Below are 18,701 nucleotides of genomic sequence, written 5' to 3' on the forward strand. Positions count from 1 at the left end.
CGTTCACTAACTCTCAACTGACTAGACACATGATGGCACTGGCTAGGTTGTCTCCTACAAACCTCCTCTGACACACTGTCTAAAGGAGCATCCTCAAAGTTATTGGTCTCTAGAGTATTACCATCCATATCCTGCGAATCAACTCCAAAGCTCATATCAACATACGTAGTATCAAAAACTGTAGCATCGCTGTCCAACCCCTCCGTACCATAAGAAACTGCTGAGGAAACTAAGTCATCAAAACTATCCACAACATCCCCTTGGGTGTCGTCTGTAATAATTAGATCCTGGGACTCTCCTGTAAACTCTGTCATCTTTGAGAAATCATCAACATGTGACCTGATTGTAAAAGAAAACTGAGTCCCTGCTATAAGCGCTAACTCCCGAACTGAGCTCACCTCAAGACAAAGCTCGTCCACATGTCTCTCAAAATCCTGGAGAGCCAACTGAATACACACCAAGGAATTCTGAGTATCCTCTAGCTCATGAGAAAGCTGGTCAACCTCCTCCTTCTTCTTCAATGCATCTAAATAGATCCCTGCAAGATTAAGGAAATGATCGCGATCTGAAAGTTGATGTATGTAACTTACCTTCATTGCCTCCATGCCTTCCTTGATCTGTTGTAAGTCGTCACAAGAAGAACCTGTTGTGACTCCTTTCTGTCTCTCCTGCAGTTGAATCATCCAAATGTGATTCTCAATCAATCCATACATCCTATCATGATGAGATAAAGCCGCGACAATATCCTTGTCCCTTGTCTTCAGCTGGCTTGCCAAACCAAGTGAAGAGCTACTAGCCTCTATCTCATGTGAAGAAGCATCCAACTGTGCTTGAAACTCATTTTCTGCAAAGCCCTGAATGCTCACTTTCTAATCAACTGTACTATCCTCAAACATGACAGTATCCTCAACTGTTGTAACTTCATCCAGCCCAACTGTACTGGAATCACTATCAGTGTCAATCATGCAATCCGATGTGCCTATGATATCACCTTCTGATGCAACTGGCTCAACCTGCACAACATCTGAAACCCCTTCTGCCTGTGAAGATGATGCAGATAAACCATTACCTGAAGATGTGTTGAAGTCTCCCTGTATCGAATCTGCATGTCTGTTAAACTCCTCATACAAGTTTATGCCTGTCATAGAGAAGGTATGATCCTTAGGCCTATCAAAGCATTCAATCAGTCTCTCCGAAAACTCCACATATGAGGTAATGTGTGCATGACCCATAGTGACCATACCATGATGCCACCACTTGTGTGCTAACCCATCCAGGTGAATTGTTGCATACTTAATAGCTTCTTTCTCAGGCATAGGGTTCATTTGAAAGTATGTGTCAAGCTTTTGAACCCAAGCTCTTGCTGTAGACTTCCTCGAGCCATCATAATATGGTAACTGAAGTTTCCCTACTTTTTTTTGTAGCTCATAGCTCTGGTTCCTGTCATGTCCACGTGGCATATGCTTCATCCGCACATCTATATAGTCCCTAAAGGTAATTGCAGCAATAAAATCTGAACCTCCGGCTTCCCAATCTCTCCTCAGCTAGTCCTGTATATCAGTGATCTAGGGCTCTGGTACAAGCTGCTCTGGAGCTCTAGGAGGAAATGTGGGAATCATGGGCCGCGAACTCACTGTCCTAGTTTGCTGGGGTGCATGACCGAAATTGTTCCCAACTTGTTCACCTCCATTATGTGTCCCATCCTAATTATTCCCATTCTAATTGTTACCATTCTGATTATTTCCTCCACCTACGTTAGCATTCAACCCCATTTGACAAGCCATCATTTGCATCATAAGCTCCAATCTCTGACTCTGTTCATGTGCTCTCTGCTCTGCTGATCGCTGTCCCTGTGCTCAGGTGTCTAATAACTGTAAGAATCTTTCCTTTCCCTAATCTGGACTGGCATTCATTTTGTCAAAAACTTTTCTCTCTATCTGGCTAATCCAAATTCCCAATAAGACCTCCACAGGATGGCAGGAAACCGCTTTGATACCACTATAATAACCCTCCTCAAATCTGCCCTCAAAAATGTTGATGAAAGCTCAAGGAATTTCATCAAACAATTCACATGCAAGGGACGTATGACTGATATAGTATTTCAGCTAGCTTCAAATGACCTTTTTACAATTTGCATCAATGAAAATCTTGTGCTAGAAGACTACTATGGACTACACAATGACCTAACATGAGTGTGCTACTAGTTTTGACAACATTCAGTGCATATATATGATCTAAGCATGAGAAATGAACACCTACAGCCAACTGGCATTTTTACAAACAGTTGGTATGCAAACTAACTAGCTGATAAATAATGATATTAAATTGTTTAAATGACACCAGCAACTATTATCTTCTTAATTGCAATGAAAATTACAATGTTCATGAAATATGACCAAGACTTTGGCATTTACATGGATTACAAAATGATAATGCTGGTATAATGCACACTTAAAGTTGAAAGCTTATAACACCTTAAAAAACAATACTAACAAAAGAACCTGGTTGTAGATGGCTGTAATAATTTCCTTCTATGCTACCCCTTCTGCTTTGCTTTTTTCGAACTACTTTTTCGGCCTGCGTTTTTCGGTTCTGCTTTTTCGGACTGCTTTTTCGTGCCCGCTTTTCAGCCTGCTTTTTCGGTTCCGCTTTTTTCAGACTGTTTTTTCGTACCCGCTTTTTCAGCCTGCTTTTTTGGTTCCGCTTTTTCAAACTGCTACTATGTTGAATCTCAAGACCATATCTTTCAATGGGGTCAAGATTTCCAGCTTGAAGGGATTTCGTCCTCCAAACTATTGAGACATAATCTCCAGAAAATTTTCCAATTTCTTTGATATTTCCAAACATGCTTAAAAGAAACTCCTCTATTTCTTTTATAGTGTTCTCACAAGAGCTCCATCCTTCGTTTTCTCAATGTGGGATAAAACATAACTCCCTTTATGTAACTTATGTCTCCAATGTGTTATAAAATAAAAAGGACTCTTTTTATTTAAATATTTCTCACGAACTATAGTCTATGCATTAATAAAGTTAAATATTTAAATTTAACTTTATAAAATAGCTTTATCAATGCAAAACAAATCTTATCAATGATAAACAAGTCTTTTTGCCGATTTTAAACAATTACCATCGACATACCGCTGCCACTGGATGTCCACCCATGCCCAAGATAACTTACTATAAATAGTAAGTATGCCCAAAGTTGCCTCAAAACCCCTCAAGAAGACCTGCAACTGAAACTATCTAGGCCAAATGGCCTCTAAGCCCCTTTAATGTCCTGGTTAGCCTACGGGACCGTGGTGAAATAGGCTAACGACAACATCATGCTATGAATGCTAAAAAGGGGACATTACACAAAGTCTGGAAGTTTGATTCATCTGGTGAATTATGAGTAATCTAGAAAATTTCTTAGTGTTGTGATAAACATTAAAATATTTATATACTGTGATAACTAAATTTCTTGCCTGCTATTTGACCAAATGTCAAACTTCTGATTAGTAAATTGATGCGTTAAAACTAATTGTTTGAACTATAACCGGCTAAGAGCTATATATATATGTGTGTGTGTGTGTGTGTGTGTGTGTGTGTGTGTGTGTGTGTGTGTGTGTGTGTGTGTGTGTGTGTTGTAAGTATATAGTATATTTCACTTAGATTGAGATTTTTATAAAAACTTAAATATTTCTTTGCAAAATCTGAATCCGATTTCACCGTCACTAGAGTCTGTGCTAAATTAAGGCTTTGATGTTTTCAAGGTTTCACTTGTCTACATTTTTTCTTCCTATCGAAACCAGAAACCACTGCATTTTTCCTTTCATTCTTTATTCTTCCTGTTGAAACCCTAATGGTTTTTTACAATACTTTTACCACCAATATCATGTAAATATTTCACGTGATATCACGATTTATTGACCAGAAAACAGCAGCGATATTTAGAAAAACTCCTGCCCAATTTTAAGAGCGATTATATTTTTTACAGTTATGGCTCACAATTTTTGCAATGTATCTGCAATTTTTTCAACTATGGGTTTAAACCATTCACAAGTTTCACTCAAAGAACAAATAACACTCAAACATGTCTTCAAGTGTTCATTGGCTACAATATTTTGATGATGATTAGAAACCTGATTCTACCATACCTCTCTTGTAGAGGACCTGTTCTAGGGAATTCTTGGATGATCAAATAACTGCAAGAGTCTTACGGCATATAATTTGGTTGGCAGCAATAAGTTGTCTTTCAATAAAAAGATGAGAAATTGCTTTTTAGAATGATACATATAAATTCACCACGGAGAATTTACAAATTGTAAAACAAGAGTGGGGTGTCCCCAAAGTGATTTCATTCCTCGCATAAGGAAAGATTCCCTTGGCAATCACAATGCTCTATTTCTGTAAATCTTGTTTTCAGGAGTACTATAAGATGCATTAATTCAAATAAAATAAAACAGAACTTACCACAACTCGATTAATAGAGCATCGATTTTTGTTTGTGGATGCATGCACAAATTTTGTTGCAAAGCTTGTAGCGGGATTGTCTGGGTAGGCAGCAGCAGGTAACATCTGCAAAAAAATCTCTCCAAAACAAATGATTATCAGAAAGCAAAAGATACTCCAACAAAAAAAGATTTCAAAAATATGATTACAGTTTAGATGAATGAAAATACAAGCAACTAAAAGGCTGCATTTACTAGAAATAATTGACTCACATCTACAGCTGCGACAGGTGTGGGTTGCAAGACAGTGCCATCTCCAACATCATGTTGTGACATGCGAACCTGAAATGCCCTATTCAATTATTGTAAAGCCTTCTTCACTAGAGAAATCTAGCACAAAACAATGACTCTTTGCAACTAAGAAGGAAAGTTGTAAGATAATTACTTAATAACTACTTGGGATAAACAACCCGCTTGAAATGATAAATAGAAATAAGATATCAATGTTATATCTCTATTGTCAATTTATGTCTGCTCCTTATTGAAATTTGCAGATTGAGATAGAAAACCAAAGGTTTCTTGATGATCACTGAAATTGAACCTTAACCTAACTAGGGCCAAATATTTATAAAAATCCTTTCATCATTCAAACAAAGCTGAGGAACAAATAAATAGTCTTAAATTAAAATATATAAAAATTAAACTTGTTCAATAGTGTTAAAAACCAACACATTTTCTAAAGTCAGTGTAATGTCCCTTTTTTAGCATTCATAGCATGATGTTGTCGTTAGCTTATTTCCCCACGGTCCCGTAGGCTAACTAGGACATTAAAGGCGCTTAGAGGCCATTTGGCCTAGATAGTTTCAATTGCAGGTCTTTCTGAGGGGTTTTGAGGCAACTTTGGGCATACTTACTATTTATAGTAAGTCATATTGGGCATGGGTGGACATCCAGTGGCAGCGGTATGTCGATGGTAATTGTTTAAAATCGGCAAGAAGATTTGTTTATCATTGATAAGATTTGTTTTGCATTGATAAAGCTATTTTATAAAGTTAAATTTAAATATTTAACTTTATTAATGCATAAACTATAGTTTGTGGGAAATATTTAAATTAAAAGAGTCCCCTTTATTTTATAACACATTGGAGACATAAGTTACATAAAGGGAGTTATGTTTTATCCCACATTGAGAAAACGAAGGATGGAGCTTTTGTGAGAACACTATAAAAGAAATGGAAGAGCTTCTTTTAAGCATGGTTGGAAATATTAAAGAAATTGGAGAATTTTCTGGAGGTTATGTCTCAATAGTTTGAAGGACGAAATCCCTTCAAGCTGAAAATCTTGACGCCATTGAAAGATATGGTCTTGAGATTCAATAGGGTAGCAATCCGAAAAAGCAGAAACGAAAAAACAGTCCGAAAAAGCGGAATCGAAAAAGCAAGCGGGAAAAAGCGGAACCGAAAAAGCAAGCGGAAAAAGCGGAATTGAAAAAGCAAGCGGAAATGGCGGAACTGAAAAAGCAGGCGGAAAAAGCAGAATCGAAAAAGCAAGCGGAAAAAGCGGAACCGAAAAAGCAAGCCGAAAAAGCAGTTCGAAAAAGTAAACCAGAAGGGGCAGCATTGAAGGAAAATTATTACAGCCATCTACAACCAGGTTCCCTTGTTTTTTTTAGGGTATTATAAGTTTCAGCTGTAAGTGTGCATTATACCAGCATTGTCATTTTGGTAATCCATGTAAATGCCAAAGTCTTGGCCATATTTCATGAGCATTGTATTAGAAATTTGATTGCAATCAAAAAGATAATAGTTGTTGGTGTCTTTAAGCAATTTAATCTCATTATTTATCAGCTAGATAGTTTGCATACCAACTGTTTGCAAAAATGTCAGTTGGCTGTAGGTGTTCTTTTCTCATGCTTAGATCATAATATATGCACTAAATATTGTCAAAATTAGGAGCACACTCATGTTAGGTCATTGTGTAGTTCATTGTAATCTTCTATCACTAGATTCTCATTGATGCAAATTGGAAAAAAGTCATTTAAAGCAAGCTGAAATACTATATTAGTCATATGTCTCTTGCATGTGAATTGTTTGACAAAATTCTTTGAGCCTTCAATCAGCATCTTTGAGAGCAGATTTGAGGAGGGTTATTACAATGGTATCAGAGCTTGCTTGCAAAGTGTTTGACGAAATGTCAAACAACTGAAGTATAAAGATTTTTGGTGTTTGAAGAAGTTATAACCTATTGGGGTTATTACAGTGCTATCAGAGCTATAAGTCCTGCCATCCTATGGAGGTCTTATTGGGAATTTGGATTAGCCAAATAGAGAGAAAAATGTTTGACAAAATGAATGCCAGTCCAGATCAAGGAAAGGAAAGATTCTTACAATTATTAGACACCTTAGCACAGGGACAGCGATCAGCAGAGCAAAGAGCACAGGAACAGAGTCAAAGATTGGAGCTTATGATGCAGATGATGGCTTGTCAAATGGGGTTGAATGCTAACGTAGGTGGAGGAAATAATCAGAATGGTAACAATCAGAATGGGAATAATCAGGATGGGACACATAAAAGAGGTGAACAAGTTGGGAACAATTTTGGTCATGCACCCCAACAAGCTAGGACAGTGAGTTCGAGGCCCATGATTCCCACATTTCCTCCTAGAGCTCCAGAGCAACCTGTACCAGAGCCCTAGATCACTGATATACAGGACCAGCTGAGGAGAGATTGGGAAGCCGGAGGTCCAGATTTTACTGCTGCAATTACCTTTAGAGAGTATATAGATGTGCGGATGAAGCATATGCCACGTGAACATGACAGGAACCAGAGCTATGAGCTACGGAAGAAAGTAGGGAAACTTCAGTTACCATATTATGATGGCTCGGGGAAATCTACAGCAAGAGCTTGGGTTCAAAAGCTTGACACATACTTACAATTGAACCTTATGCCTGAGGAAGAAGCTATTAAGTATGCAGCAATTCACCTGGATGGGTTAGCACACAAGTGGTGGCATCATGGTATGGTCAATATGGGTCATGCACACATTACCTCATATGTGGAGTTTACAGAGAGACTGATTGAATGCTTTGATAGGCCTAAGGATCATAATTTCCCTATGACAGGCGGAAACTTGTATGAGGAGTTTAACAGACATGCAGATTCGATACAGGGAGACTTCAGCACATCTTCAGGTAATGGTTTATCTGCATCATCTTCACAAGCAGAAGAGGTTTCAGATGTTGTGCAGGTTGAGCCAGTTGCATCAAAAGGTGATATCATAGGCACACCGGATTGCATGATTGACACAGATAGTGATTCCAATATAGTTGGGCTGGATGAAGTTACAGCAGTTGAGGATATTGTCATGTTTGAGGATAGTACAGTTGATCTGAAAGTGAGCATTCAGGACTTTGCAGAAAATGAGTATCTAGCACAGTTGGATGCTTCTTCACATGAGATAGAGGCTAGTAGCTCTTCACTTGGTTTGGCAAGCCAGCTGAAGACAAGGGACAAGGATATTGTCACGGCTTTATCTCATCATGACAGGATACATGGATTGATTGAGAATCACATTTGGATGATTCAACTGCAGGAGAGACAGAAAGGAGTCACAACAGGTTCTTCTTGTGACGACTTACAACAGATCAAGGAAGATGCAGTGAAGAAGGAGAAGGAGGTTGACCGGCTTTTTCATGAGCTGGAGGATACTCGAAATTCCTTGGTGTGTACTCGGTTGGCTCTCCAGGATTCTGAGAGACACGTGGACGAGCTTTGTCTTGAAGTGAGTTCAGTTCGGAAGTTAGCGTGTATAGCAGGGACTCAGTTTTCTTTTACAATTGGGTCACATGATGATGATATGAGTATGTCTAGCATTCACACTCCGGATTCAAAGATTGTAGACAGGTGCGTGAAGTCAGTTGGTATTGTTCACATTACTCAAGTGAGAAGTTTACTTGAATTACCAGCTGGTTTCTGTTCATGGATTAGATGTTGGGATCCTTATCTTAGTACTTGGGATCGTTTTGACCAGAGATATCTATCATTCCTTGGTAGTAGTATCTATTGCACCATCATAGACTTGATTAGTAGTTTGCCAGGTGTAGTTCTCATCCATGCCAGCAACTTGTTTGATGCTGGAATTAGTTTTTACACACCTGTGTTGGGCATTGTTCATATATCCAGTCGACCATTCTTGTTGGAATGGGTTGATGATCTCTTAGATATGACAGAGTTTACAGAAGAGTCCCAAGATCCGAGTATTACAGATGATAGCTATTCCGAGGTTACTCCTTTGGACAATGTACCAGGGATAGAGTAGAGGAGTTCGACTAGTCGGCACAATCATATGTCTAGTCAGTTGAGAGTTGGCGAGCGAGACATTTCTATCGCTTGCAAGCATTTCGATGCTGCTCGTCAGTTGTTAGCAGTTTATGGATGGGGTTCTCCTACTAGTGATGAGCAGGGAGGCAATTATCTTTCCTTGAAAGAGATCCACTCTTTATGGGAGGCTATCCGAATTCTGAGACAAAATTATATGCAGTTGGTAGCCGACAGAGATTATCTTATGGAGTGGGGGAGTACAGCATACGATGCATTATTGGCCAAGGAAGATGAGGTGAGTGAGCTTACTCAGCAGCTCGAGGTGACTTCTGAGATTCTAGAGAGTACACAGTTGGCTTTCGAGGAGTCACAATTTCATTTGGCTAAGGTGACCATGGAGTTAGAGCGACTTCAGTCTTTACCAAATTCTGTACAATCATAGACCGTGGTGTCTAGTGATCCACGGATGTCCATAGTCGAGGTTGATAGAGGTAGTGGAGATGAGGATATATCTGTCCACGACACTACTATTGGCATATTTGGTCCATTTCCACTGGAGGCAAGTTCAACGGAGTTGGGCGCTGCAGCTGAGCATTGTGATATGTTTGACTTGGAGGGCACAGAGACTAGTGATGTTGTTGTTGATTCTGCACTCTTGGCTATATCATCCTCTGACTTAGCTGATGATCAGTCACAGTTGGTCATATCACGTCTGCAGGATGAGTCTTTGACTGAGATTGGTTCTTTTTACTGGCATTATACTAAAGGATATGTTCATCGGTTTGCTTTTGATCCATGTGTTGAGGAGTTGATGGCAGACAGTTTTGGACTGGGCTCTCATTTTTGCTATCTACCGTGTAATGACTATTCACCATCAGCAGTGCATGGGTGTTATAGTTATGAGACAGTAGCCGATAATCTGCAGAGTTCTGTTAACTGCAGCAGATGTACAGTGTGTGGATTCTCTGCATTTGGTGCAGTTTCATGTGGGAGTGGTCACTATTGTAGCAGAGTTGGAGTGTACATAACACGGTGGGTTGTGTGGATGGTGTTTATTATGTTGACAGTTTGGGTGATCTACTCTACTTGGGGTCTAATATTTTGAGAGTTTGTGCCCCGTGGGTTCCTGACTGTGGTAGTAGTGGATTTGGAGTTCAGTTGCACCGTGATTCACGATTCATTTATGGATTCCTCTTGGTTAATTTTCACAGGTTGTTGCAGGAGCCTATGTTAACTGACAGCAATATAGTTCATGACTACATTTGGGATCCAGGTGGATTGATTGGGTTGTTGTTCGCCCATTGCTTGGGGACAAGCAATTTTGGGAAGGGTGGACTGTAATGTCCCTTTTTTAGCATTCATAGCATGATGTTGTCGTTAGCTTATTTCCCCACAGTCCCGTAGGCTAACCAGGACATTAAAGGGGCTTAGAGGCCATTTGGCCTAGATAGTTTCAGTTGCAGGTCTTTCTGAGGGGTTTTGAGGCAACTTTGGGCATACTTATTATTTATTGTAAGTCATCTTGGGCATGGGTGGACACCCAGTGGCAATGGTATGTCGATGGTAATTGTTTAAAATTGGCAAGAAGACTTGTTTATCATTGATAAGATTTGTTTTGCATTGATAAAGCTATTTTATAAAGTTAAATTTAAATATTTAACTTTATTAATGCATAGACTATAGTTTGTGGGAAATATTTAAATTAAAAGAGTCTCTTTTATTTTATAACACATTGAAGACATAAGTTACATAAAGGGAGTTATGTTTTATCCCACATTGAGAAAACGAAAGATGGAACTCTTGTAAGAACACTATAAAAGAAATGGAAGAGCTTCTTTTAAGCATGGTTGGAAATATTAAAAAAATTGGAAAATTTTCTGGAGGTTATGTCTCAATAGTTTGAAAGACGAAATCCCTTCAAGCTGAAAATCTTGACGCCATTGAAAGATATGGTCTTGAGATTCAACAGGGTAGCAATCCGAAAAAACAAAAACGAAAAAGCAGTCCGAAAAAGCGGAATCGAAAAAGCAAGCGAAAAAAGCGGAACCGAAAAAGCAGGCGAAAAAAGCGGAATCGAAAAAGCAAACGGAAAAAGCGGAACTGAAAAAGCAGGCGGAAAAAGCAGAATTGAAAAAGCAAGCGGAAAAAGCGGAACCGAAAAAGCAGGCCGAAAAAGCAGTTCGAAAAAGTAAAGCAGAAGGGGCAGCATTGAAGGAAACTTATTATAGCCATCTACAACCAAGTTCCCTTGTTAGTATTGTTTTTTTTAGAGTATTATAAGTTTCAGCTGTAAGTGTGCATTATACCAGCATTGTCATTTTGGTAATCCATGTAAATGCCAAAGTCTTGGCCATATTTCATGAGCATTGTATTAGAAATTTGATTGCAATCAAAAAGATAATAGTTGTTGGTGTCATTTAAGCAATTCAATCTCATTATTTATCAGCTAGATAGTTTGCATACCAATTGTTTGCAAAAATGCCAGTTGGCTGTAGATGTTCTTTTCTCATGCTTAGATCATAATATATGCACTGAATATTGTCAAAATTAGGAGCACACTCATGTTAGGTCATTGTGTAGTTCATTGTAATCTTGTATCACTAGATTCTCATTGATGCAAATTGGAAAAAAGTCATTTAAAGCAAGCTGAAATACTATATCAGTCATATGTCTCTTGCATGTGAATTGTTTAACAAAATTCTTTGAGCCTTCAATCAGCATCTTTGAGAGCAGATTTGAGGAGGGTTATTACAGTGGTATCAAAGCTTGCTTGCAAAGTGTTTGACGAAATGTCAAACAACTGAAGTATAAAGATTTTTGGTGTTTGAAGAAGTTATAACCTGTTAGGATTATTACAGTCAGCTCCAGAATTTTCAAAACAAGACTATATATAATCGCTGCAAACCTGCATATACCGTACAACTGTGCTAGTATAATCAACAGTCCGACGATGTACAACTTTTCTGACCCTTCTAGCAGCAAGCCCATCTCCATGTGCTGCAAAATAAGTCCAACAATTGTTTTCTTACAATGAGAAGGCATGAATTCTCAAAGAGCTTATATTACGACTTTATAACGTATTTGAAAAACCCAGAAGAAAACTTCTATAACTATTTGTTATAAACATGCAAACATTTTCAAATTTAAGCTCAATAGTTCAAATAGTAACAAAGACAGGTGCTTACATTACGACTTTATAACATATTTGAAAAACCCAGAAGAAAGCTTCTATAACTAGTTGTTATAAACATGCAAAGATTTTCAAATTTAAGCTAAATAGTTCAAATAGTAACAAAGACAGCTGATAGCCTTAAAGTTCAATAATACAGTATCTCAATAACTTACCTATGAAAAATGCTTACAAGTTAAATTCAATATCTAAAATTCACTATCCCGTATCTCCAGGAATAAACCATTTAACAGATCATATTTGGAATCTGACATATAATCAGATTCCAAAACAATTCCATGTCTATACTTACAGCTATACTCTCCAGTCAAAGTGCTCGATGCCATCGAGGACCGCCACACTGGAAGTTCCCTGTGATATTCACCACTCCTGCTGCTATTTTCATGCATATTGCAATAAAAAATAAGTAACTTCCAAGATTTTTGGGATATGGTGCACTTATCGCTGTACCCTAAGGTATCTGACAAAAATTTTCATAGACAAACTGCACCTTTTGAACAAACTTAAAGATCATTAACCAAAAGCTTACCAAAAGAAGAGGTGTATACTGAGTACTGCTATATGATATATCAACTAGAAAACCTTAGTGTCTGCTCGCAATTAGGAAAACAAGCAGAAGGTAATCCCGGAAATGCACATTAGCCTTTGCATGTTTTTCAGGCAATCCTGGTTACAGATACAGAGAAGATTGAGTTTGGAAATCCAGAAACCTGCTTCCTGGTTTTGCAATCTAAAAAGGTTATAGTGAAGCATAGAAATCACCGCACCCAAGATTACGAATTTCCTGGAAAAATGATAAAAAATCCTAAACAGGAACGCCTGCCATAAAATCTCACGTGTACAAACAAATTCACAAATTACAGGTCCGAGAAACTATTTTTGAGGATAAATTTGAGAAATCAAATAGATATCTGGCAAAAAAATCTGAGATTCATACGAACATCGTTTTTAAAGAAAAACAGTAAAATCGAACAGAAAAATTATAAAAAAACCAACCTGATACTGTGTTAGGGATAAAAAATTATGAATCCCACTAGATAATTTTTGATAATTTTTGTGGAAAATTTATTAAAACCTTACCATAATTTTTTTGAGCGAAAATTAGAAACCCATCAGATATTGTTTTGAAGAAATTATAAACTAGCTTATATATATATATAAAATGCCGAGAGTCATCTTTCTCGAGGCACCTATTTTAATTTAAATCGTGATGGTTTTTTGTGTTGGATACGATTTGAATTAAAATAGGTACTTCGAGAAGGATGATTCTCGGCATTTTATATATATATATATAAGTATATATAAGCTAGTAGCAGTCGCCTTAGATATGGAAGATATGATAATAATTTTAATATATATATATTCTAATTTTTTATTTTTGATAAAATTAGTATCGATTTATTTGTTTATATACACACACACACACACACACACACACACATATATATAAGAGTATATATAAGTATATATATCTAAGTTTAACCCTAACCCTAACTCTAACTCTAACTCTATCTCTAACTTTAATTCTCCCCCTAACCCTAACCTTAACCCTTTATAATCCTAAATATAATGCTAATTCTAACCCTAACCCTAATTCTAGCCCTAACCCTAAGTCTTACTATAACTCTAATCCTAACTCTACTTCTAACTCTAAATCTAACCCTAATTTAAACCCATATTCTAACTCTAACCCTAACTCTAACTCCAACTCTATCTCTAACCCTAACTCTACCCCTACCCCTAACTCTAACTCTAACTCTAACCCTCACTATAATTATAACTCTAACTCTAATTGTAACCCGAACACTAACCCTAACTCTAACACTAACTCTAACCCTAATCATACTCATAATCCTAATCCTAACACTATATATAATGCTAATACTAACCTTAACACTATATGTAACTCTAACTCTAATCCTAACCCTAATTCTAATCATAAACCCAATCCTAATTCTAACCCTAACTCTAACTCTAAACCTAAATCTAACCCTAACCCCAACTCTATCTCCAACTTTAACTCTAACTTGATCCCTAACTCTAACTCTAATTCTAACCCTAACCCTAACCCTAACCCTAGCCTCAATTTTAGTCCCAATTATAACCCTAACACTAACACTAACACTAACACTAAAATTAACACTAATTATAACCCTAACCCTAATGCTAACCCTAACTCTAACCATAACCCTTATGTTAACCATAATCCTAGCCCTAATTCTAACCCTACCTCTAACTCCAACTCTTGTTCTAATTCTAATTCTATCTCTAAATCTAACTCAAATCCTACCTTTAAATCTAACCCTAACCCTAACCCTAACCCTAACTTTATTTGTAACTCTAATTCTAGCCCTAACCCTAATTATCACCCTTACCCTAACTCTAGCTCTAACTCAGTCTGTAACCCTAATTATATTTGTAACCCTAATTCTAACTCTAACTCTAATTGTAACTCTAATTCTACCCCTAATCTTAACCCAAACCTATATAACCCTAACTCTAACCCTAATTCTATACCTAACCCCAATTCTAACTCTAACCATAGCCTAATTATAACCCTCACTATAGTCATGTTCCTAACTCTAACCCTAACTATAACTCTAACTCTAATTCTTACCCTAACCCTAACCCTAACCCTAATTCTAACCCTAGCTCTAACTCTAATGCTAATTCTAATCCTAACCCTAATTCTTACCCTAAATCTAACTCTAACTCTAACTCTAGCCCTAACTCCAACTCTAACTTTATCCCTGATTCTAACCCTACCCCTAATTCTAACCCTAACTCTAACTTTGACTCTTTTTGTAACCCTAACCCCAATATTAACCCTCACCCTAACTTTGACTATAAACCTACCCCTAATCCTAACCCTAACACTAACACTATATATAACTCTAACTCTAACACTAACCGTAATTCTAATCCTAATCCTAGCCCTAACTCTAACACTAACCCTAATTCTAATTCTAATCCTAGCCCTAACTCTTACCTTAACCCTAAATCTAATAAGGTAACTTTAACCCTAACCCTAATCTAAACCTGATCATAATTCGATCTCTAACTTTAACTCTAACTCTAACTTGAACCCTAACTCTAACTCTTATACTAACACTAACACTAACACTAACAGTACCTCTAATTTTAACTCTTACTCTAATTGTAACCCTAACCCTAATGCTAATCCTAACCATAACCCTAACACTAACCCTAACCTTAACCCTAATGCTAACCCTAACCATAACCCTAACACTGACCATAACCCTAACTCTAACACTAATTCTAATCCTAACCTTAATTCTAACCCTAAATATAACCCTAACTCTAACTCTAACTCTAACTCTAACCCTTATTCTAACTCTAATTCTAACTCTATCTCTAACCCTAACCCTAACTCTTATTCTAACCCTAACACTAACCCTAACTATATTTGTAACCCTAATTCTAATCCTCACCCTAATTCTTACCCTTACCCTAACCCTAACTCTATCTCTAATCCTAACTATATTTCTAACCCTAACCCTAATCCCAACACTAACTCTAATTTTAAACCTAACCCTAACCCTAACTCTCTTTGTGCCTACTCTCTAGATACACCTCATAATCTCTTTTTCTCTCTCTCTCTACATAAAACATGCCTCTATAAGAAACATAATATGAGCTCCTTCTTGTCTACATATATGCTCTCTCTCTCTCTCTCTCTCTCTCTCTCTCTCTCTCTCTCTCTCTGGGTGTGTGTATATACATATTATCACTTATAAAAAGAAATATTATTTCTAGATACTTGTACATATAGGGTTAGGCTAAGGTATATAATTTACTAAATGATTAGTACAATCATATATAGAGTAAGAGTTATAGTTAGGATCCAAGGTTTACAATTTCATTTATATGACACTTAGTGTTATGATTAGGGTTAATAAGTGGTTAAATGTTACACTAAAATAAGGGACAAGGTTAAGGGAAGTGTGAGATTTAGGTGTAGTGTTGGAGTATTTGGAGTACAACTATGGTCAAATTTGAGATATATGTTATACAAATGACTCAAATAGTGGAAAAATTAATTCATGAAAGGGAAGTTATAAGTCCCAACACAATAATTGAGATGATGTTAAAAGTGTGAAAGAATATATAAGAGTCAATTTGATGAAAATTATTTCTCCATGATGATCCCTAACTCTAACCCTAACCCCAACCCCAACTCTATCTCCAACTTTAACTCTAACTTGATCCCTAACTCTAACTCTAATTCTAACCCTAACCCTAACCCTAACCCTAGACTCAATTCTAGTCCCAATTATAACCCTAATACTAACACTAACACTAACACTAAAACTTACACTAATTATAACCCTAACCCTAATGCTAACCCTAACTCTAACCATAACCCTTATGCTAACCATAATCCTAGCCCTAATTCTAACCCTACCTCTAACTCCAACTCTTGTTCTAATTCTATCTCTAAATCTAGCTAAAATCCTACCTCTAAATCTAACCCTAACCCTAACCCTAACTTTATTTGTAACCCTAATTCTAGCCCTAACCCTAATTATTACCCTAACCCTAACTCTAGCTCTAACTCAATCTATAACCCTATTTATATTTGTAACCCTAATTCTAACCCTAACCCTAATTCTAACTCTAACTCTAACTCTAATTGTAACTCTAATTCTACCCCTAATCTTAACCCGAACCTATATAACCCTAACTCTAACCCTAATTCTAACCCTAACCCCAATTCTAGTTCTAACCCTAACTATAACCCTAACACTAACCATAACCCTAACTCTAACACTAATTCTAATCCTAACCTTAATTATAACCCTAAATATAACCCTAACTCTAACTCTAACTCTAACTCCAACCCTTATTCTAACTCTAATTCTAACTCTATCTCTAACCCTAACCCTAACCCTAACCCTAACTATATTTGTAACCCTAATTCTAACCCTCGCCCTAATTCTTACCCTTACCCTAACCCTAACTCTATCTCTAATCCTAACTATATTTCTAATCCTAATTCTAACCCTAACCCTAATCCCAACTCTAACTCTAATTTTAAACCTAACCCTAACCCTAACTCTCTTTGTGCCTACTCTCTAGATAGACCTCATAATCTCTTTTTCTCTCTCTCTACATAAAACATGCCTCTATAAGAAACATAATATGAGCTCCTTCTTGTCTACATATATGCTCTCTCTCTCTCTCTCTCTCTCTCTCTCTCTCTCTCTCTCTCTCTGGGTGTGTGTGTGTATACATATTATCACTTATTAAAAAAAAATTATTTTAGATACTTATACATATAGGGTTAGGCTAAGGTATATAATTTACTAAATGATTAGTACAATCATATATAGAGTGAGAGTCATAGTTAGGATCCAAGGTTTACAATTTCATTTATATGACACTCAGTGTTATGGTTAGGGTTAATAAGTGGTTAAATGTTACGCTAAAATAAGGGACAGGGTTAAGGGAAGTATGAGATTTAGGTGTAGTGTTGGAGTATTTGGACTACAACTATGGTCAAATTTGGGATATATGTTATACAAATGACTCAAATAGTGGAAAAACTAATTCATGAAAGGGAACTTATAAGTCCCAACACAATTATTTAGATGATGTTAAAAGTGTGGAAGAATATATAAGAGTCAATTTTATGAAAATTATTTCTCCATGATGATGTGAGAACATTATATATTGTTGATTTTTTAATAATGCTAATGCAATTTTTATTGCAATGATTAAGAATTGTAATCAAGAAATCTCCCTATCATTAAGGAATCTATTTAGACTTATGATTTTCTTTCTTAATTAATATATTTAGTAGCCACATATATAATCTAATTAAATAATGACAATATAAACTAAATATACGATTCGTTTATTTTAAATTAATCACTAACTTTAATAAAATACAAGTTTTATTGATAAGGTGACCTTCTTGTCCACATCAACGATTAAATTTAATTATGAAACATTAAAAATATAAATATTTTGAAACATGCAAATATAAAACTATTATGAAACATACAAATCTAAACATGGAAACCAAAAGTATTTTGAAATATGCAAATCTAAAACTAATGTAAAATATGCAAATGTAAAACTAAATTGAAACATGCACATTAAAAATCTAAAAAAGAAATGTATTATCAAATATCTAAATCAAAAAGTTTTTGAATCCTAAATCTAAATCAAACATACAAGGCTAAACTATATGAAACTTTAATCTACTCTTGTTAAAAAACTCTAATTGCTCCAATAATCTCCATCTCTTCCTTCCTGCAAAAACACAAAATGAAAATGAAATGAGGAACATTTGTTTTATAATTTATGAGAGAACCCTCATATCCCCCAATAGATGTCTTTTGACATTCCATAAATTTGTTTCAAATTCCCCCACTCCTCACAAAAAATTAGCATGAACGTGCATGCAAAAATATATTTAACAAAAAGAAAATATTTTATATTTAAAATTTAAATTAAGTTATTTCAGCCCTATTTTCTTGCGTTCTATTTTTTTGGCCTTATTTTTTCAGGTTCTATTATTTCGGCATCCATTCGGCTTAAATATTATTTTGGCTAGCTATTATTTTGATTATTTTATAATTCAATAATGTTAAAATATATATTAAATATATTATTTATCTACTTTAAATAAATCATTAACTTTAATAAACTATAAATTGTATTGATATGGTGGCATTCTCATCCAGATTAATGATAAAATTATGCTTTGAAACATGAAAATATAAATACTTAGAA

The 18,701-nt window shown here is 36.1% G+C and overlaps 1 protein-coding gene across 8 annotated transcripts in view; it reads right to left on the reverse strand.

The window, feature by feature from the left end:
* Window positions 1–13,060, reverse strand: part of FY (Transducin/WD40 repeat-like superfamily protein) — a 165,170-nt gene extending 152,110 nt beyond the window's left edge. Inside the window, exons 1-6 of one of the 8 annotated variants that reach the window (XM_089824592.1) lie at window positions 13,020–13,060; window positions 12,469–12,605; window positions 12,232–12,314; window positions 11,655–11,746; window positions 4,704–4,772; window positions 4,453–4,557 (exon numbers count right to left, since the gene is read on the reverse strand). In XM_089824592.1, coding sequence (XP_089680718.1) covers window positions 4,453–4,557; window positions 4,704–4,772; window positions 11,655–11,746; window positions 12,232–12,265 — 300 coding nt within the window. In that variant the 5' untranslated portion in view covers window positions 12,266–12,314; window positions 12,469–12,605; window positions 13,020–13,060. The other 7 variants (XM_089824594.1, XM_089824591.1, XM_089824595.1 and 4 more) reach the window with 7 other exon arrangements.
* Between the last annotated feature and the right edge of the window lie 5,641 nt (window positions 13,061–18,701).

This window comes from Cupressus sempervirens, chromosome 4 (assembly GCF_028749045.1).
Source record: "Cupressus sempervirens isolate cs-2001-9-10 chromosome 4, ASM2874904v1, whole genome shotgun sequence".
Taxonomy (NCBI): Eukaryota; Viridiplantae; Streptophyta; class Pinopsida; order Cupressales; family Cupressaceae; genus Cupressus; species Cupressus sempervirens.